The sequence below is a fragment of the Podarcis cretensis genome, assembly GCF_951804945.1.
Source record: "Podarcis cretensis genome assembly, chromosome: 13".
NCBI lineage: Eukaryota > Metazoa > Chordata > Lepidosauria > Squamata > Lacertidae > Podarcis > Podarcis cretensis.
The window spans coordinates 42,259,203-42,280,567 of record NC_137182.1 but is presented as its reverse complement, the minus strand read 5'-3'; the positions used below and the strand labels follow the sequence as shown (position 1 = coordinate 42,280,567).

General features: G+C 43.7%; 2 protein-coding genes across 2 annotated transcripts; one reads left to right on the top strand and one right to left on the bottom strand.

Moving 5' to 3' along the window:
- Positions 1–15,495: 15,495 nt before the first annotated feature.
- LOC307201629 (olfactory receptor 10A4-like) lies at positions 15,496–16,434 on the top strand (the record flags this gene model as incomplete). The annotated part of the gene is made up of 1 exon (XM_079950911.1): positions 15,496–16,434. The coding sequence occupies one exon, from the start codon at positions 15,496–15,498 to the stop codon at positions 16,432–16,434; it is 939 nt and encodes a 312-aa protein (XP_079807037.1).
- Positions 16,435–19,798: 3,364 nt separating this feature from the next.
- On the bottom strand, positions 19,799–20,734 carry LOC307201628 (olfactory receptor 11A1-like; the record flags this gene model as incomplete). Its single annotated transcript, XM_079950910.1, has 1 exon — positions 19,799–20,734. The coding sequence occupies exon 1, from the start codon at positions 20,633–20,635 to the stop codon at positions 19,799–19,801; it is 837 nt and encodes a 278-aa protein (XP_079807036.1). The 5' UTR covers positions 20,636–20,734.
- Between the last annotated feature and the right edge of the window lie 631 nt (positions 20,735–21,365).

The window sequence follows — 21,365 nt, the reverse complement described above, 5'->3', positions numbered from 1 at the left end:
GTGGGTCAATAGTAGTCCTAAACCAGGGTTTCCCAAATTTGGGTCTCCAGCTGTTTATGGACTACAACTCCCACCATCACTAGCTAGTCAGGGATAATGGGAACTGTAGTCCAAAACAGCTCGAAGTCCAAGTTTGGGAAACCCTGTCCTAAACTGTTACTTATGTGACACCCACCTTACCAACTTACTATGAGACAACCTACTATGAGTGTAGGTTTCCACAGAACTTTAGGCAGGAATGGGAAGGAAATATGCGGCCCTCCATGTGCTGTTGGACTTCATCTCCCATTATTCCCAGCCAGTGTAGCCAATGATCAGCAATGATGGGAGCTGTAGTCCAGCAATACCTGGAGAGCCACAGGTTCCCCATCCCTGACACAGCCTAACAGGGTAAGGGGTGTGGAGTGGCTGAAGGCTGCAAGAGACTGCTAAATTCACACCTCAGAGGCTTCTATTTTGTCTTTGTCAGCAATTTTTGACTGCCTTGCAACAGTTGACAGCCATGTAATTTTGTGTGACCTATTTCTTATTTCCTACTGATCCCACTGAAGATGTGTGAATATACTGAAAAATGTCCTGTTTCTGAACATGGGGGTTCCAGATCATGGTTCAACCTCTATGAATTTGTCTTCATGAATTTGACCTGAGGTTAAGTCCCAATAAATTTATTCATCTGGACAAGTCAGTACTATCAGACACATGGAACTGAAGAACCAGTCAGCAGTTCGAGATTTTATTTTGGTCGGCTTATCCAGCTCCCCTGAACATAAGAAAATCATATTTTGGGGGTTCACTTTAATCTATGCAGCTGCTTTGTCAGCCAACTTCCTCTTCATCTTCACTTTAAGCACTTGCCGCAAACTCCACACCCCCATGTATTTCCTGCTCATCCATTTGTCCATAGCAAACATGTTTTGTATCTCGGTGACAATCCCCAAGATGCTCCAGATAACTTTGGCCTCCAGGAAGACCATCTCATTTTCCGGCTGCATAGCCCAGGTCTACTTTTTCTTGTGGGCTCTGGGAACAGAGATATTGCTGCTTTCCTTTATGGCCTTTGATCGCTTCATCGCTATCTGCCATCCTTTGCAGTACACGGTCATCATGAGGAGGGAAGTGTACATCGGGGTGGTGGCTGGAGTGTGGGTGGCGGGGATGATCAATTCTGCTGTTCACACGGGGCTTGTGCTTCGCCTTTCCTTCTGCGACTCCAACATCATCAACCACTTCTTCTGTAACTTGCCTCCTTTGCTGGTGTTGTCTTGCTCAGACATCAGCCTCAATGAAGCCATGGCTTATGTAGCTGATGCAGTCATCTCCATGGGTAGCTGTTTGCTGACGTTAACATCGTATTTGTTGATTCTGACAACCATCTTTAGAATTCAATCTACTGAAGGGAAGAAGAAAGCCTTCTCCACTTGCTCTTCCCACCTCCTTGTTGTCAGCTTCTACTTTTCCACCATCATCTACACATACATCAGGCCTACCTCAACTGCATCCCAAGAAGAAGACAAGGTTATTGCTATCCTTTATTCAGTGGTGACTCCTGTGCTCAACCCTGTCATATATTCCTTGAGAAATAAAGAAGTTAAAGAGGCACTGAAGAAGCTCACAGGTAGAACCCTGCTGAGAGTTAGTGTTGGGTAGTGGTTTGAGTGCTGGACTTTGACTGAGAGAGACTTGGCTTTAAAGTCTCACTCAGCCACTGAGTGTTTTCTCTCATCTAAACCTATCACATTGGATAAGGTTGTGAGAGCCATGTACATTGCCTGAAGCAGCTTGTAGTTAAAAAATGTAATATCTAAATAGATAGAATCATAGAATTGTAAAGTTAGACCTGGGATCTTTGGTATGAGCTACAGCCCTTCTAGATACTAATTGGGAAAGTATCAAAACTAGAGTTGGGGGGTTGATGTAGGAATATCCCTAAGTGTGCAGTATAAATAATACTATGATTGGTCATACTACATAACTAAGGGATATAAAACACAGACACAGCAGTGTCTTCCTGAGGGAGATCCATTTGGCCAATGTGACCAATGCCTAGGGAAAGGCCCAACTGGTTACAATAGAGAGCAGCTCCCTGTAAATTTGTATCCGTAAACTAAGCTTCAATGTTTATTAGAACATGGCTGTGCAATTTACTTAGTAGGCAGGGTGCAATTTCCCTACATCCCTGCTTACTAAGTAACCTTCAACACAGCTCAACACAGAGCTGGCTCATTTACTGTTATGTATGTATTTAGTTAATTAGGTAGGCAGGCAGATAACTTTATATACCGTTCTATATTTCAAAGAAACCTCTAGATGATTTGCATGATCATAAAAACATCATCGAAAAATACAAACAAAATTATTATTATTCCACGTTTTATAGATGTGCAAAACACTTGGATAAAACAACCTCTTAAAGCAATAGTATAAATGAAAACAACTAATATATGTGGGCCATAATAAGTACTAGTAGTTCCAAAATGTAGTAATACAAGAAAGATAACAGTCCCTACCAACCAGATATGCAAGAGTGTAGCTTTTAATGTTTGGTGTTCTTGTTGTTGTTGAGTGGTTTCCTGTGTTTTTGTTGGAAGCTGCCCAGAGTGGCTGGGGCACCCCAGTCAGATGGGTGGGGTATAAGAAATAAAAAGTTGTTGCTGTTGTTGTCGCTGCTGTTGTTGTTGTATGTTTAAAGGGAGCAGTAGCACTCGAACCTGCTGTCATCTCCCCAACTTAAGCTCACACTACATGGTGAGGCAAAATTACACACATTATTCCCTTCGAGCTCCCTGCTCTCACCATGGAGCACCCAGAGGCACCTTTGCTGCCTCCAGTGACCATCCTTGTTAAATGCATATATTTACATGATTCATTAAAAACATAAATAAACAGCGATGCATGGTGATGTGGCAGTTGTAGGACTCCAGAAGATACAGCTGTCAAAAGGTATATGGTGGAGAGAAAGACCTTGACAGAGAGATGAAGGTGGCCAGAGGATTGTTGAAGCTGGGTGGATGAGAAAGAAACAGGAAAACCACACTAATGACTTTCCCCATATCTTTTTTTTTTTTAATGATATTTATTAAAGTTTCCATTTATACACATAAGCACATACCAACATACAAACATACACAAACAAAAACGAAAAACAGGTATAATTACAGTCCCTTTTTTTCTTAAACCTTATTTCCCCGACCTCCTCACACCTCCCCCTTCTGTATTATAGTTTCATTATTATCCGCTCAACAAGTTCTTATCTTATTTCTCAACCTTAACTTAATAGTTTAATTAAATCATGCTATTATTTTCCTTTTATTCTTTCTTTCATTCCTCAATTTATTTTTAGAACCTTATATCTATTTAATTTAAAAAACCCAATTTTAACTTAATCTTTATATATATATATATATATATATATATATATATATATATATATATATATAAAGATTTTTAAATACAAATACAGAAATAATAAACAATATAACATATATCATAACATAGTTTCATAACTTCTTTGGACTCCCTCGCGTCTCCCGCTCCCACTTACATCACTGTAAATTTTGCCAGCAATTTATCATCTTGTTTAGATTCTTGTATCCCATTCATTTGAATATAATCTAATAATTCTCCAAAAGGTTTATATTTTCCTCAATCTCACTTATCGTCCTAATTCCGCCTAATTTGGTGGTGCTCAATTATTTATGATCTAGCATCCTCCTTAACATTCAACCAAATTACAGTATTTTTGTAAATAAATCTTAAATTTCTTCCAATCTTCTTCAGCTCTCTCCTCTCCCAGGTCTCGGATTCTGCCGGTCATCTCAGCCAATTCCATATAGTCTATCAGTTGCATCTGCCATTCTTCCAGTGTGGGTAGATCTTGGGTTTTCCAATGCTTAGCGATGAGTATCCTTGCTGCCGTTGTTGCATACAGGAAAAAAGTTCTGTCCTTCTTTATCACCCTCTGGCCGACAATACCCAGGAGGAAGGCGTCTGGTTTCTTGGGGAAAGTATACTTAAATACCTTTTTCAACTCATTATATATCATTTCCCAGAAGGCCTTCACTCTAGGGCACGTCCACCAGAGGTGAAAGAATGTTCCTTCATTTCCTTTACATTTCCAGCATTTGTTATCAGACAAATGGTATATTTTGGCAAGTTTAACTGGGGTCATGTACCATCTATATATCATTTTCATTACATTTTCCTTCAAAGCATTACATGCAGTGAAGTTCAACCCAGTGGTCCACAACCTTTCCCAGTCCTCAAACATAATGTTATACCCAATATCCTGTGCCCACTTTATCATAGCCGATTTAACCATTTCATCTTGTGTGTTCCATTTTAACAGCAAGTTATACATTCTTGAAAGTACCTTGGTCTTAGGTTCTAACAGTTCTGTTTCCAATTTCGATTTCTCCACCTGGAACCCTAACTTTTTGTCATTTTTAAAGACTTCTTTAATCTGAGCGTAGTGTAACCAGTCTCGCACTTTATCCTTCATTTTCTCCAAACTCTGCAATTTCCAATTGTCTCCATCTTTTTCTAGTATTTCCCAATATTTTGGCCATTTGGCCTCCATATTGGGTCTTTTTCGGGCCTTAGCTTCCAGAGGTGATAGCCACCTTGGAGTTTTATTTTCCAATAAGTCTTTATATTTTGTCCAGACATTAAACACTGCTTTTCTGACAATATGGTTCTTAAAGGCCTTATTGATCTTAACCTTGTCATACCATAAGTATGCATGCCAACCAAAAGCATTGTTGAAACCTTCCAGATCCAGTACGTCAGTGTCTTCGAGAAGTAGCCAGTCTTTTAGCCAGCAGAAAGCTGCGGCCTCATAGTACAACTTTAGGTCTGGCAGGGCAAAGCCCCCTCTTTCTTTCGCATCAGTTAGTATCTTAAACTTAATTCTGGGCTTTTTGCCCTGCCAGACAAACTTAGATATATCTCTCTGCCACTTCTGGAAGCACTCTGTCTTGTCCACAATCTGTAGCGTTTGGAACAAAAACAACATTTTTGGCAATACATTCATCTTGATAGCAGCAATTCGGCCTAACAAAGAAAGTTTCAATTTTGTCCAACTGTCTAAGTCTCTCTTAATTTCTGACCAACATTTTTCATAATTGTCCTTAAATAGATTCAGATTTTTTGCTGTTATGTTTACCCCTAGGTACTTTACTTTTTTAACCACATTTAATTCTGTCTCTCTCTGAAACCGTTCTGACTCTGTATCTGTCAAATTTTTCCCCAATACCTTGGTTTTCTGTTTGTTTAATTTAAATCCCGCCACCCGACCAAAGTCTTGAATCAATTGTAATACTCTTTTCGTACTAGATTCTGGCTCCTGCAAGGTCAAAACTAGGTCATCTGCAAAAGCTTTAAGTTTATATTGTTTCGCTCCGACCTGAATTCCTTCCACCAACCGGTCCCCTCTAATCATATTCAAGAGCACCTCCAGAACCGAAATAAATAGCAGAGGGGAAATAGGGCAGCCTTGTCGTGTTCCTTTTTCAATTTTAAACTCTTCTGTAACCACATTGTTAACTATCAGTTTAGCCTTTTGTTCTGAATATATTGCATCAATCCCATTCTCAAAACCCCGTCCCACTCCCATTTCTTTTAAATTTCCCTTCATAAATTTCCAGGAGATATTGTCAAAGGCCTTCTCCGCATCTATAAAAATTAACACTGCTTTTGTATTTATATCTGTTTGCAAAAGTTCCAAAATGTCAATGATGTTCCTTGTATTAGCAAACAGGTGTCTACCTGGGAGAAAGCCTGCCTGGTCCTTGTGAATTACTTCATTTAATACTTTTTTAAATCTACTTGCCAAAATGTCTGCAAATATTTTGTAATCCACGTTTAAAAGAGAGATGGGACGATAGTTCTTAAGTTGTGTCTTTTCAGCTTCCGATTTTGGTATCAATGTGATAAAAGCTTCCTTCCACGATTCCGGCGCCCTCTTCCCCTCCATAATTTCATTGCTAACCTCCGTCAGTGGTTGTATCAGATAGTCTTAACTTAATCTTAAACCTTTTTCCTAAAGTCGACCCAAATTTCCCTTCCACGATTTTCCCACATTCCATAAAAATTACAAAACATAAACATATAAACAAGATCTAAACAGATTATATTTTAACACCCTTTGGATTCCCAGATCCCCCCTCCCTTTCCCGGTTTTGATCCCCAAACCAATGTCCATCAGTACATCTATTCTCAGCCTGGATCCCAAATGCCTGAGGCTTTTAACCCTCTCTCAATTTCTCTCTGCCGGTCTTTTTGACAGTCCTTTATTTTCAACACCAACTCTCGAAGAAGCCCTGTCCCAATAATGTCCATTTTTCTTCCAAGCAGGCCTCTGTATTTAAAAGTGGAGCTCAAATTTTGTTTCTTAAATCTTTTGAATCTATATGTCCCAAAAGCTCCAATTTCCATCTTAAACAAATTTATGCTACCAGGCCTCTGGTCTAGCTTGATCTTCCACAACATTGTGGCTTCACCTTCAATTTCCAGCAAGTCCTCATGTGTCTCTTGGGATTTATCAAACTTCATTTCCCCAGCTGCAGCAGCTTCTGTTCCAACTTCAAGGGCTTTTGGTTCAGAAACAAAAACTTGTGTCAAGTCTCTTCCTGTTCTCATAAGATTGTTTACTGTATCATTCAATGCTGTTGCCCTTGTTGTCAAGATATCGCTCTGGTCCTGGAGCTTTCCCAGGAGATAGAAAGTCCTGTTCAGCTCAGCGAGTATTTTTCCACTTACAGCCATTTCTTGCAATATCTCAAAAGTCCCCTCTAGGGGGACTCTGTTTACTTAGTGTCTTTCCAGTTTCAATCCAATGGACCAAATGTAACTTATTTTCCTTTACTCCCGACAATTTGTATCCAAATTAAAGAAAATCTAGCCAGCAGAGTCACCAAAAACAACATTTCCTTTTTATTTCCCAGCTTTGACAGCTAGTTTGACAGCTGTCAAAGTCCGTATCCTTTCAGCAGGCTCTCTCACAGATCACTCCCGGGTCCCGGGGGGTTGCACTTTAACTTAAACCGATTCTTATCCTCCAGCAAAATCAATTGTACTGTCCAATCGCGAAGATAGTAATTTTTCTTCCAAAAAGGCAAAGATATTTCTCCCAACTTTAGTTATCTGGTCCTTGCTTTAGATTATCTACAAGGTGGGGGGGCGGACTTCCTTTTTACACCTCCCCCGATCGTACCAAATTTAAAAGAAAGAATTTCCCTTTTAAGTCCAATTTCCGTATTACTCACGGGTTGTTGCTTTTAGTCCGAATGTTTAAAGGAAAAAGTCAGCGCTCTCCGTCCATGGCATGCAGCTTCGCTCAGCAGGGGAAGCAGAGGACTCTCAGCACCGCGCCGCTCCCCGTCCCCCATTCCGTAGCCTTTAAAAAGGCTCCTTTGCGGGTCGGGGGGCGCTAATGGTGCCCGCCAAGTCACCACGTCCACAGGCATCCACACCTGTGGTTTTTAAGGGTCCCCGCGTTGCCGGCGTGGCAGAACCCGATCCCTACTGAGCCGATTCCCTCCGGAGATCGGAGGGAATCCGCCATTAGATGTTGGCGCTAACCCGGAAGTTTCATGACTCTCCCCATATCACCCCTTGCCTTCAGCCTCTCCCATTTCCCCCATCATTATTTTATGATAACCCCTTTTATGCAAGCACCTTCCCTTCACTACATCTGCTATTTTTCTCATTTAGATAGTGCTTTAATGTGCGAATGCAGCACACATCACATCAGCAAATAACAGAATTCATGTCATTAGCACCACTTCAAGAATTTTAACCAGAACACTTAATCCCATTGGCATGTCATAAACACTGGCTCTGGATCTGGGTTACTAATTGCGTCATGCACTCCTTTCTACATAGGTTTCCATGGGCCCCTGTTTTTCGGGCGCACACTCACACAACACATACATTATTGGTGGGAATTTCATTGGTCAATACAAGCTTCAACCTGCAGTGGACTGAAGTAAAAAACTGAAGTTCAGCACCATGGAGAGCTGCCCTGGAAGATTCACAGTTCAACCTTCATATTTGGCATGCTGGTTCGCTCAAGTGAAGGTCACTTCTCATCATTTAACTTAATGAGCCTAAGTTGTCTATGTCCCTTAATTTCAGTAGGTCTACTCTGACTAGCATTGGACACAGTTGTTTATTATTATTATTATTATTATTATTATTATTATTATAGCTTCAGTTTTCAATCTACGCTTACATTCGTTAAATTAATAGATGTCTGGTGGATTTTCTAAATGAAGCAACCACACTACAACTTGCACAATGAATGAAATGCAAACTTTGTGCCACCACACCACACCCTCACCTATACACATAAACCTCAGCTGTAGGGTCCAAATAGGATCCCCCGTCTTCTCTATCTTAGAGTTTTCCCAAGCTATACCTCCTCTGCAGCTACATCCTCTATCCCAGACCACACCACTCACCAGCCCTATTTTTCACCCTCATTGGGCGTGCTTGCCTGGCTGGAATGTATCTTTCTATTTTGGTAAAGCTCCTTGCTTCCCTGGATGGATGATAGATACGCATGTAAGCATGTCCATCGTAACCAGCGCACTGTCCAAAGGTAAAATTTGCAATCATTGCTCCAGCCACTTTTACCCACCACTGGCATGTAGGCCCTGGAAGGTTGCTTGGGAAGGAATGTGACCTTGGGTCTGAAAAATATTCCCCTGCCATACACAGAATATGTCCAATTCCCTTGCCTAGCTTAAACCAGTGACATTCATTCTCCTCCTTTGTCATTTCCATATGGGAATTCTTGCTGGAAACTGCATTTTTCAAAGCATGCTGAGGATTCCTGGAAGGACCCATTAGACTCGTATTGGAATTACAGAGTTACCTCAGGTTAAGTACTTAATTCGTTCTGGAGGTCCATTCTTAACCCGAAACTGTTCTTAACCTGAAGCACCACTTTAGCTAATGGGGCCTCTGCTGCCACCGTGCCACCAGAGCACGATTTCTGTTCTCATCCTGAAATAAAGTTCTTAACCTGAAGCACTATTTCTGGGTTAGCAGAGTCTGTAACCTGAAGCGTATGTAACCTGAGGTACCACTGTACAAGAAAGTTCTTTGCATCTCTTCATTTAATTTCCCTAGGGGTTAATTAAAACTATCCATTGATTCCACAAGGACAGTGCTCAGTTGATCACTCTGGAGCTTCGTCCCTGCAGCCAAGTGTTCAATTTTAGATCAGAAATCAACTTGGTGAAGAGAATCACTAATGCAATCCCTCTCAGAGGACTCTAAGGCAGCATCCTCAACTCCCCATGCTACTTTGTTTTAGAATGATGCTGTTATTTAAAACGATCAGACAGTGAAGCTGAGTTAAACTTTAAGTGACTTTTTATCGTGGGCCAACAATTAGTATTAATCATAAGCATGATCGCAGCTTATCAACTATGAGTACCATATGGTAGTAATGACTCCTGCTTATGTGTCCTGACTCTTGTGCCAGTGCTTGTCTAATGAAACATGCATTTGTGAATTTGCAAACCCCACATCAGTGTTCCCATCTGTGAAATACCCATCCACAAGATCACCTTACATGGACTGCCTTTAAAGATGTTTGAGAAAGTACAGGAGCTCAAATATTGATTTGGGGCCAGGCTGTTTGAACATATTATGCAAATATTGTACCATTTGTGGCCAATATGAGAAGAATAAAGGACTTACTTTATGTCAAACTAAAAGACAAGTGGTTCCATCCCCTTTTCAGAATAAGCTGTGCTCCTTTTCCTGTGGAGTTTGGAGTTTACAGGGTTAAAACTCTTTGGTGTCCTGTATCTGGGGAGTGGCCTGACGCAGGGCCGTACGTCACAGGCTTTGTCTGTGTTGTCTGTGAGAGTTGGTTTCACTTTAGACTGAGAGATGCTGCAAAAGAAGCTGCATGTGCTCTAAGCACGGAGAGATGCCAGAAAGTTCTGATGGATTTATTGCTGTTTAAATAAACACTTTTAGAGATAGCAACGAACTGTCTCTGGACTTGATTTATCCCTCTATCTCACACGGACGGCAGGACTGCTGCGACTCTGTTTTCCTGCCCAGGTCAGCCCCAAGCAGAACTGCGCAGGGAAGCGCTGACTGGATGACAGGATTTAATGGCCAAAGGTTATGGGTCTTCCGTGTTTCCTGCCAAGTGTGAGGAGGGAAGAAGGCTGCCAGCTTTAAGCTGCTTTGAGCTCCTGCCAGGAAGGGCAGTGGGAGACGCTGGTGGAGAGTGGAGCCAAGAGGAGGCTGCTTCGGAGGACCAACTAGCTGGCAACGCGTGCGTACGCTTAAGCCCCAGGGGGAGGAAGATGGCTGCTCAACCACAGCAAGGCCATGAGAGCTACCCTGGTGAAAGACTCAATGAGGCCAATTGGGAAGCCTGGTCAAAGTGCATGTACTGCTGGCTTGAAGAAAAACAGCTTTGGGAATGTACACAGGCTGAACCAGTTCTTGCCCAGCCCAGTGCTGCAGCTGCAGAGACTGAGAAGTCTGCAGGAGCAGTGGGAGCCTGTGAAGCAGACGTGGCTGATGCTCTGGAGAGAGAGCAAAGGGTGCTAGCCATTTTAAGGGCCAGCATTGAGGCTTGACTGTTGCCAAAGCTCCAAGGGAATAAGCTCTGGGTCGCATGGCAGGCACTGATGACGGCATGTCAGGCCGCAGTGGGAGCCAGACCAGAGCGGGCTAAAAGATGCCCAGAGAGAGCACCAAGCCCAGAGGGGGCTGGGACTGTTCCAGGAAGCTGTTTCTATGCTTCGGCACGTCTGTGTGATTGTCCGGAAGAGAGGCTGAGAGCTGGGAAGAGGAAGGCAGTTGCAGTCTGTTCCTCAGGCAGCTGGGCACCCAGGAGTGGGGGTGCAGGCCGTTCCAAGAGCTCTGGGAAAGCCAAAGTCTCCAAGAGTTGTTTGTGCTCTGAGGCGAAGTCCAACAGCGAAGGGCATTGTTCTGCAGAGGCTCTGGAATGCAAGGTCAGCCACCTGCTAGGAAGGCAGATAAGTGGCGGTTCTCAGACGGCAAAGTGTGAGAACACCAGCAGAGGCCTTGCAGCAACCATGGCAACCAGGAAGGACACTGGCAGAGGCCCCAGTGGGGGTGCGAGCATAGCCATGGCAACCTTGGAAGACAGCCAGAGAGCCACGTCTTCTCTTGTTGTCGATACGGGAGCTACCCACAGCCTAGTGCCCTCTAGTGGGCTCCTGAGAAATTGCAAGAAAGTTAAAACTGGACGTTTTGTCTTCATGGCAGATGGCTCTGAGAGAGAGTTAACTGAGACTGGTTTTTTATACTGTCCCTTTATAGATCATGAGGTGCAAGCTTTTGTGGTCCCCGAGCTCGCCCATTCTCTTTTAAGTGTATCAGCTCTTATTGCTGATGGGTTTGATGTGGTGTTTACTAACAACATGTGTTATTTCTACAGGGATGGGAAGAAGCTCCACAGTGTTGAGGGGAAGGACAGGCTCTTTCTGGTGCAGATGCCTGTCACTGATGCTACTGTTGCAGAGTTCCCTGAAGAAGCACAAGTGCAGTGTGCAAATGTACCACCACACCATGATTGTTTACATTTGTGGCATCGCAGATTCGGACATGCAGGGTGGTCATATATTAAGAAAGCCGCAGAGAACACAATTGGGTGTGGGTTCAAGGCATGTGATAAATACTTAGATTGTCAAGCTTGTAAAAAATCAAAGGTCACGACATGCACATATCCCAGGTCAGAAAGGAGGACCAGCAAACCCTTTGAGCTGGTTCATGCAGATTTATGTGGTCCGATGCAGGTAGCTTCTTTAAGTGGATTGAAGCATGTTTTGGTTCTGATTGATGATTTTTCGAGACACATCTGGCTGTTTACACTTAAACACAAGTGGGAGGCGGCTGCACTGATCAGGGATTGGATCACAGCGGTAGAGCTGCGTTTCTCCGCCAGGGTGGTTTCCTTTCCATCTGATTGGGGGACGGAGTTCACAGGTTCTGCGCTGCAATCTTTCTTCAGGCAGAAAGGTATCAGACATCGATTGACTGCCCCCTACAGTCCGCAACAGAACGGGGTTGCGGAGAGAAAACATCGCACCCTACAGGAAGCAGCAAATGCTATGCTGGCAGACTCGGGTCTGCCACAGCGCTTTTGGTCCGAGAGTTATAAGATGGCATGCTTTGTTCAGAACAGGGTGCCCAATTCAAGTGTGGGAGACATGCCCTACTTTCTGCTGCATGGGAAGAATCCCAAAGTGGATTTCTTGCGTGTGTTTGGCTGTGAGGCTTGGGTCCTCATTCCAAAGGCCACTCGCAGAAAGGGTGAACCAAGATCTAGGAAAATGATCTTTGTTGGCTATGAGCCGGGCTCAAAGGCGTGGCGTTTCGCATACCCTACTGGCAACCAGTCTAAGCTGCTTATTAGCAGCAGTGCTGAGTTTTGTGAGCAGAGTGGATGGAAACGTCTTCACGGGAACCCGGATGTTCTGTTAGACTCAGATGAGGAAGAGGAGGAGGATGAAGCTGAATCTGTTGCTGAGGTGGACAGTCCACAGCCACAGAGTCCAGAGCTGGGATCTCCAAGGCAGAGGCTCCGAACCTCTCCAAAGGGGAGTCCCAAGACCCCTCCACAGGTCTCTGTCAAGTCTGAGCCAAGGAGTGAGCCATCCTCGCCAGCAGACCCAGCTGTGAGGCCAAAAAGGAGCAGCAGGTCAGAGGGGGAGGTTTCTGACACAGGGGATGGTGTGGCTGGCCCAAGTGAATCAGGCGCAGTTCCCCCAGATGCAGGACAAGAGGGTGTGTGGAGTTTGGAGTTTACAGGGTTAAAACTCCTTGGTGTCCTGTATCTGGGGAGTGGCCTGACGCAGGGCTGAACATCACAGGCTTTGTCTGTGTTGTCTGTGAGAGTTGGTTTCACTTTAGACTGAGAGACGCTGCAAAAGAAGCTGCGTGAGCTCTATGTACGGAGAGATGCCGGAAAGTTCTGATGGATTTATTGCTGTGTAAATAAACACTTTTAGAGATAGCAACGAACTGTCCCTGGACTTGATTTATCCCTCTATCTCACACGGACGGCAGGACTACTGCAACTCTGTTTTCCTGCCCAGGTCAGCCGCAAGCAGAACTACGCAGGGAAGCGCTGACTGGACGGCAGGATTTAATGGCCAAATTTCCCACCTTTTCATATAAATTTTATCAGAGTTCAAGGAGATATTTCAGCCATGCAAAAACAGTTGTGATATGAAGTAGGACCATAATCAGGGAGGGCTGGAGGAGGGTGGCCCAGAGAGGGTCCCTGGGCCTGAGGTTCCCCACATCTGACCTAAACTCTTTTAAGGACAGAAAATTACAGAGACAGACATTTTCATGACTTTATCAAATGCCATAACTGAAGGTGTCAACTCAATATTAATTGAATGAGAGTTCCACAATTTGGGGCCACCACTGATATGGCCCCCATCTCTCACACTCACCAATCTAACGAATTCCAATGATACAGTATGAGTGCACTGGACTAATTGCTGAATATCTTAAGGTTATTGAGTGTTTAAAAGTTTTAAATTGTGTTCTTTTTATAATGTCACTTATATTGTTTAGTTTACATATATTACATTTGCAATGATATATTCCTGAAATGCCAAATAAAAGATCTGTGTCATCAATTAATTAAACACCTTGGAATTTAAGTGATGGGAGCAGCAGAAAATATTGAAGACATGGCAGTGAAAAGGAGACCTGACAGAATTCAAACACAAAAGATTGACTTTCTGTAGCTCCAAGCATGGGGAGGAAATGGAACTGTGCCCATCAATTTTGTATGGTTCATCCTCATGCTGGCAGGATGTCTGCTCAGAAACCAAATACTCAATGGATTCCTTCCCCAACCTTCCCCCTGCCATTTGTTTACCAAATCCTACTGCAATTAACAATGCCTTTGCCTCGTGGCTTTGTAAGGCGAAAATCCACCAGGTCCCTTTAGAAATCTGGTCCCGTGGACCTAATGGGAATTTAAAAGCCCCTTTTCTAACCATGCTTAGTACCATGATGTCAGCAACCAACGAAGTATCTGAAGAAATATCCTCTCTAGATATAGCACTAACTGAAGCGGCATTGCAGCAACAGAATCTTCAGTGCTTGGACTTCCGAATGAATGGTGCAGAAGTTCCAGTTTTTATCCAGTGGACATTTGTCATCTACCTGAAAATTATCAGAAAGCTAACAGAAATGTAAGGTCTATCTACCATAGGTTACCTAAGGGTGTGGTTGTTTGGTCAGCTGGCTGGCTGGTTCCTTCACTCATAGAAGGAAGGAGATAGTGTTTATGTGGTTTTTAAGTAGAAAATTGATCAACTTATTGTGGGGGGCTTTTTGTTATGTTGTAGGTAGCTATTGCATAATTTGTTTGTGGAAATGGTTACACGTTACATGTCCAAGATGACTGTACATTAGTGGAAGTTTCCATTGTTGTGTCAAGGAGATGGTGTAGAAAAAAAAGCTTTAGGTTTATGAAATATTTTAGCACATGACCTCAAAACTCTCCAACAGAGATCCTTACTCAATCAATTATTTATTAGGTGATCACAGACTTGCTAAAGGTGTGAACCTGGAGTTCATTAGAGTCTTCTTCACCATCTGAACCAAGCACTGATAGATCAATATAGTTCAAATTATTTTAAAGGTGCCTAGAATTCAAGAGAAACCACATTTAAATTTGAAAGGAGCAATTCTCACAAATAAGCCTGAGATCTGGACGAAAAGGAATACTTATTCACACAGCGCATTGCTAAGCTATGGAATTCGCTACCACAAGGTGTGGTAACCTGGGTGGCTTTCAAAGGGGCTCAGTCAAATTCATGGAGGATAAGGCTCTCCACACTGGCCTTATGGGTGGTATGGCTCTAAATACTAGTTGCTCCGAATCACAAGTGGGGAGAGCTCTGCCGTGCTCGTATCCTACTTGTAGGCTTCCCATTGGCTGGTCACTGTGGGAAAAGGATGCTGGATGAGAGGGGCCTTTGGTCAGATCCAGCAGGACTCTTCTTATGTTCTTATGTCCAACAAGAGTTGATCATAGGTTAGTTGAAAGACTGCAAAGTCACACAAAATGCGTTGTTCACAAATACTAAAACTGTTACCCCTTGCATACTTTTCCAAGGGATTGGTTCCATTGAACTCAGCAAGACTTACCTCTGAGTAAAAACAGAAAAATCAGGATGTAAATCTTCTATTTGACATACCTAAGGCAACTTGAATTATAGGCTGGTGCCCATTTTGCAAGCATTAAATTGACGAGTGACCTCCAACATTCTGGACCCAGAAGAGATGGGGTGGAACTGGGGGGCAGAACAGTGTGTAGCAGGTCGGGTGGGCTTATGTGCATTCCACCAATGCACATGGGGGCCACGAACACAATCCCACACAAATCAGGGGTTGCATGTAATTCTAACCCTCGTCTCTTTATCTGCAGCTCTTGTTATGTCTCCAGGAACCCCTCTGGATGATGACATGAGAAGAGGCAACCAGTCCTGTTTGACTGAGATTGTATTTGTGGGCTTCTCAGACTTCCAGAGCATGCAAGCGCTCCTTTTTTTGCTGGTACTAATGTTCTACTTGGTGGCATTGATTGGGAACAGCCTGATATTGATCATCACGGTTGCCGAGCCTACCCTTCACACACCAATGTACTTCTTCCTCTGGAACTTGTCCTTTTTGGAAATCGGCTACACCACATCCATCATCCCGAAGACACTTGAACATTTACTGTCAGAGAATCAGACCATATCCTTTGTAGGCTGCGGGATTCAAATGTATTTCTTTATTCTCTTTGGTATTACTGAGTGTTGCCTTCTTTCTGTCATGGCATTTGACCGCTACGTCGCCATCTGTAAACCCCTGAAATACTCCAGCATCATGAGCCCTAAGGAATGTGCTCTGCTGGCTGCTGTATCATGGGCCATTGGTAGTTTGGTGGCTTTGGGCCAGTCCATTTCTATATTTACTCTTCCCTATTGTGGCCCTAACAGAATCAGCCATTTTTTCTGTGATATTCTGCCCGTTTTGAGACTGGCTACCACCGACACCTTCAAGAATGAAGTGGCAGTTGCTACGGTAACTGTGTTCTTTATCCTGGTACCATTTTTGCTCATCCTGTTGTCGTACATGCTCATCATCGCCACCATCTTAAGGATGCCTTCAGCCAAGAACAGGCGCAAAGCCTTCTCCACCTGCTCCTCACACCTCATTGTCGTTTCTCTTTTCTACGGAACTGTCACTTTCACCTACGTTCGACCCAAATCAGTCTATTCCCTAGACAGCGACAGGATCCTCTCTCTCCTCTACACAGTAGTGACACCATCATTCAACCCAATTATTTACAGCCTGAGGAACAAAGAGATAAAAGCTGCTTTCAAGAAATCAATAGCAAGGGAGGAAGGTCTTTCTTAGATAATAATCTAGCTGTATCAAACCAATTCCATTTATCTGTTGCACTGCAGCAGGAATCCATTGATACTGCATTTTCAAATTGTTTTAACCTGCCCAGGGGCTTTATAGTGAAGGACAGGTAAGAAATTGAGATTATAAGAATAGCAATAACATTTAAGGCATTTATATACTACCTAATCATTAGCATCTCTAAGGGGTGTACATAAACTAAATCACACAGAATAAACCAATAAAACTGAACAGATGCCTGAACATTTTCTTAAACGCCTGCTGGAATAAGGAGATCTTTGTCATGTGGTTGAGGTTCAGCATGGAGGGTGGCTAAATAATAATGCTGGGTGGGTGGATGGGTGAGTGGGTGTGTTGCAATGCCTCTTTGTTCCCTTTCCTCCACCTCCCAGTGGTTGCCAGCGGTGACTCCAAGCTTTGCGGAGTCCTGGGAGAAGATGCTCTGAATGGACCCCTCTCTCCCTCACTGATATCCTCATTGCCTACTCACTTGCCTCCTCTCACCTCCAGCCACACAACCACCCAGAAACAACATAAGGCAAGTGGAGGTTGCTGCCCTATTGCTTCACTAGTGTCACTGCTTGCAGAGTGATGGTGACCAGGAAGTGACAGTGAGCAACAAGGGTTAGCAGTGCCTCTTCCCTCCGGAGTGTGGGCCTCAGAAGAAGCCCAGTGATGCTGACATCTGACACCAGTCCTAAGAGTTTCTCTTGGATTTAGGAGTGGGTGGGTGATACTTCCTTGTTGGTTGGTTTTTGTTAATTGCATTTATATCCATCCTTTTGTATCCAGGTGGTATGCATGGCTGGACACACCAAGGAAGCATTTCAGTTAAACATGTTGCAAACTTTGTATGAGAAATCAGGTTAGCAAAAACGGGACTCCACAACGCCATCCGATGTCACAGTGTTGGAATGCATAAACAACGTATATAAAGTGATGTTTCTTTGCTGGTGTAGCTGGGTCCCATGTTTCTTCCACTTCCCCATTTTATCCTCACAACAAATCTGTGAGGTTAAGTTAGAGATAGTGCCCAAAGTCACACAGTGAGCTTCATCGCTGACTGAGGATTTGAACCCAGGTCTCCCAGGTGTTAGTCTGACACTCTAGCCATTACACCACTCTGCTTTACAGTATAGGCAGTGACCATTCTGCATGTGTTCAATTGACATGTAACCACCAACATGTGGGTCGTTTTGGACCTGGAAGAATGGGGGCAGAACAAGGGATGGGACGGGGTGTCTGTGGAATACGGCTTATGCACACTCTCCCAACGCATGGGGGGCTAGGAACACAACCCCCATGCAAATTGGGGCTTGCCAGTATTATTTTTTCCCTATGATGCATAAGAGCATAACCACATGTTAGGGAAAATAGAACTCAAAGAGGGTATGCCGTTGGCATTGGTTGATTCCTCAGTTCAGGAAGGCTCTGCACTGGAGCTGGGAAGTCCACTCCACTTCACTGTGGGGAGGAGTTGCAGTGGACCGCGTGGCTACCGCCTCTCCTCCGGATCCCAGCCACGTCATCACCCAGCCAGCGGGAGCTCAAGTTGGTCTGCATCGACGGGGCTCCCCTTTCTGGTGGTTTATCCTTACCAGACTTCCTGCGCAACAGGCAAGAGTCAGATATAGTCGGGTCCATTCAATGCCTAAGCGAATACCACTCACAGTCTGTAATCAATAAAGTTGTGGCCAAAATTTGCCCAATAACAATAACATCTGTGTCCTGGTGTCTTATTCTTTACGAGGGGGTGGTTGTGGGGTCTTGACACGCAACTCTATGAGAGCTGCATCTCCAGCAGTTAAGCAGCTCAGACTACTAAAAATTGTCATCAACCTTATTATAGCTGGAATAGCAAGAATTCTGGTTTCGCTAATATGGGGAGGGGGAATCACTCAATAAATATCAGCATCAATGCTTTGTTCCACACACAGTAGGATCCAGCATAAGCTTGTACACGCATATGTCACTGCATATGTAACCCTAATCAGAATAATTTCTTCCACTCTCTGCCGCAAAACAAGTATGGGGTTTCTGCATCACCTCCTATGTAATGTGATGTAATGTCTTGCCTGCGGTGTGATGCCAAATATCACAAAAGCTTTCATGTTCCTGAGTTGCTCCTTTTAGTTTTTTTTTTTTTTTTTTGGTTTAGTTAATCTTCTCAAACTATGTTTGTTTATGCCATGAATTGTGTTGTATTTGTGCATTTTTTTTTTCACAATTATCAGCAAAATATTGTTACGTGCACCCCAATCTCTTCAAGCAGTGAGAGATTTCAGGAGTGCCAATGTACATACATAGGTGCTGGCTCCCTGGGTGCCCGAGCACCCACAAAATTCCCCATTAAGGGATCAAGCACCCACAAATTTCAGTATCAGGGCCATGCACACTTCATGACACCCATGGCCCTGGGCACCCACAGTCACTGGGCCAAGCTGGCACTCCTGAGTATGTAACACAGCTCAAAGAATTTTGCTGCACTAATAACGCTGTTGTTCAATCAGTTCCAAACTTCTGAGTCTTTTCCCACATTTAGAATAGGGGTTTGTTTTGTTTTTTAGCCAATTAAATGAAAGGTTTTAGCAGTTTCTAAAATGCTTCTTCTGCTCTCAGAATCAAGTCAGTGGATTGTACCTATTTTCATACCTGAAATGTAGAATTTTATCTTGAACGAGCAAAGCCAGTTTCACTCCAATCCCACAGAAGCACTAGATAAATGACACGTCATATTTAAAAAGAAACAGAGAATTTTGAGATGCAGGTGAACTAAACTCTAGCCTCATAATGTTTTGCCACAAGGTGGCCTCACAAAGGAATATGGTATCTTTTAAAGAAGGGGTCAGGGAAAACATTTTCAGCCAAAGGGCCGCATTCCATTGTGGGCAACCTTCCAGGGGCCAGATGCAAGTGATAGGCAGGTCAAGAGATGAAAGTGCTCTGTGTAATGGATATGAATCTTATCTTTGTACTGTCAGTGGCATTCCAGTCATACAAGACACAAAGGTTTCTTCTTTACACATGCACACCACACTTCAGCCAGCATTATCATTACACTTCAAGGTCACATTCTGGCCAGGGAAAAGTGCTTTAGAGGGTACAAACATGGGAACCTGAGCCAAGTGGCCTGGGGAGGGATGTATGGCCTGGGGAAAGCACTGAAGGCCATATGGAGGTGCCTGAGATCCCTCACTCCTCTCTTCAAGACAAACATAAGGGTTGTATCTAGTGCTGGTCCAACTCAAAGTAGAGCCATTGTGGTCAGTGGACATGATAGACTTTGGTTCCTTCATTTTAATGGGTCTGCCCTGAGTAGGACTTAGGTGGCCACAGTCCTAAGTTGCCAGACGTCTTAAGCTACAGTTCTGTAAGTGAGTAATTTAAGAAGCGCTTTATTCAAAGCATTCTGCACCTCCCTGTTTCTCAGGCTATATATAAGGGGATTGAGCAATGGGGTCAGGACTATGTAGAAGAGAGAAAAGACCTTGTTCCAATCTCGCATTGCATCCGTTCTTGGTAACAGGTAGACAATAATGATTGTGCCATAGAAGATGGACACTACCATGAGGTGAGAGGAGCAGGTAGAGAAGGCCTTTTGCTTTCCAACAGTGGATGGGATTCTCAGAATGGCTCGTATGATAGAACTGTAGGAAGCCAGAGTTAAAACAAAGGGTGGCAGGGAGCACAGGCCCGCCAGAAGAGTAGTTACCAGCTCCATCATGTGGGTGTCGCTGCATGACAGCTTTAACAATGGGCTGTAGTCGCAAAAGAAATGGTCAATTGTGTTGGGACCACAGAAGGTTAATTGCTGGGTTAAACATATTGTTAGGTTAATAACCAGCAAACTGCTTACCCAAGCCCCTGCCACTAGCTGAACGCAAGTTTTGCCATCCATAACAATCACATAGAGCAACGGCTTGCATATTGCCACATACCTATCATAAGACATAGCAGCCAAGAGATAACACTCTGCAACTACCAGGAAACCAAAAAAATAAAACTGCGTCATGCAGCCTGCCACAGAAATGACTTTGTCCTGGTAGAGGATGAGGCCAGCTAGCATCTTGGGCATAATGTTGGAACTGTAGCAGATCTCTAAGCAAGACAGATTTCCCAAGAAGAAGTACATGGGTGTGTGAAGGTTGTGGTCCAATACCACCAGCACAACGAGGAGGATGTTGCCCACCATGGTCACAATGTAGATCACTAGGAAGATGAAGAAGAAGAGGAGATCCAGATGACCCAAATTCCCAAATCCCAGCAAGAGAAATTCAGTAATGATTGTATGGTTTCCGAAGTCTGTTGGATTCATGGTGGTAGCTTGAACCTAGGAAGATCAAGTGAACATGTGAACGTAACCTAGACCAGGGGCAAAGAACCTGTAACTCTTTGAATATTCCTGAACTACAGCTCTTATCAGTCCTGACAATTGGTCAAGTTGTTTGAGGCTGATGGGAGTTGTAGTCCAACAGCACCTAAAAGGTGGCAGACTCCCCAGCACAGCCTTCGACCATGAGTCCATCTAGCCCGGTATTATTGACTCTGTCTGTGGACCTCTAAGGTCTCAGGTACATGCCTTTCCAACTATCTTACCAGCAGTCATTTGTAACTGGTGATACCAGTTATTGAGCCCATAGACTTCTGTATGCAATGCATGGATTCTACAAGGATTCTGCACACAAAAATGGTGGTCCTTGTCTATCAAATACATGACACCTTTAAGAGAATGGTTGTGGGGCTGGAGAGGAGAGAATGAATGAAGCTCTCTCTTGCAAGCCTTCAGCTATACATAGAACTGTGTACATGGTTCAACACTTGCATTGCATAGGCTCTGACTGCATATCAAAGGAATGGGTAAGTGGGTTAACATAAATAGAATTATTCACGGTCGGTGTCCTAGAATGGGGACTGACAACAAA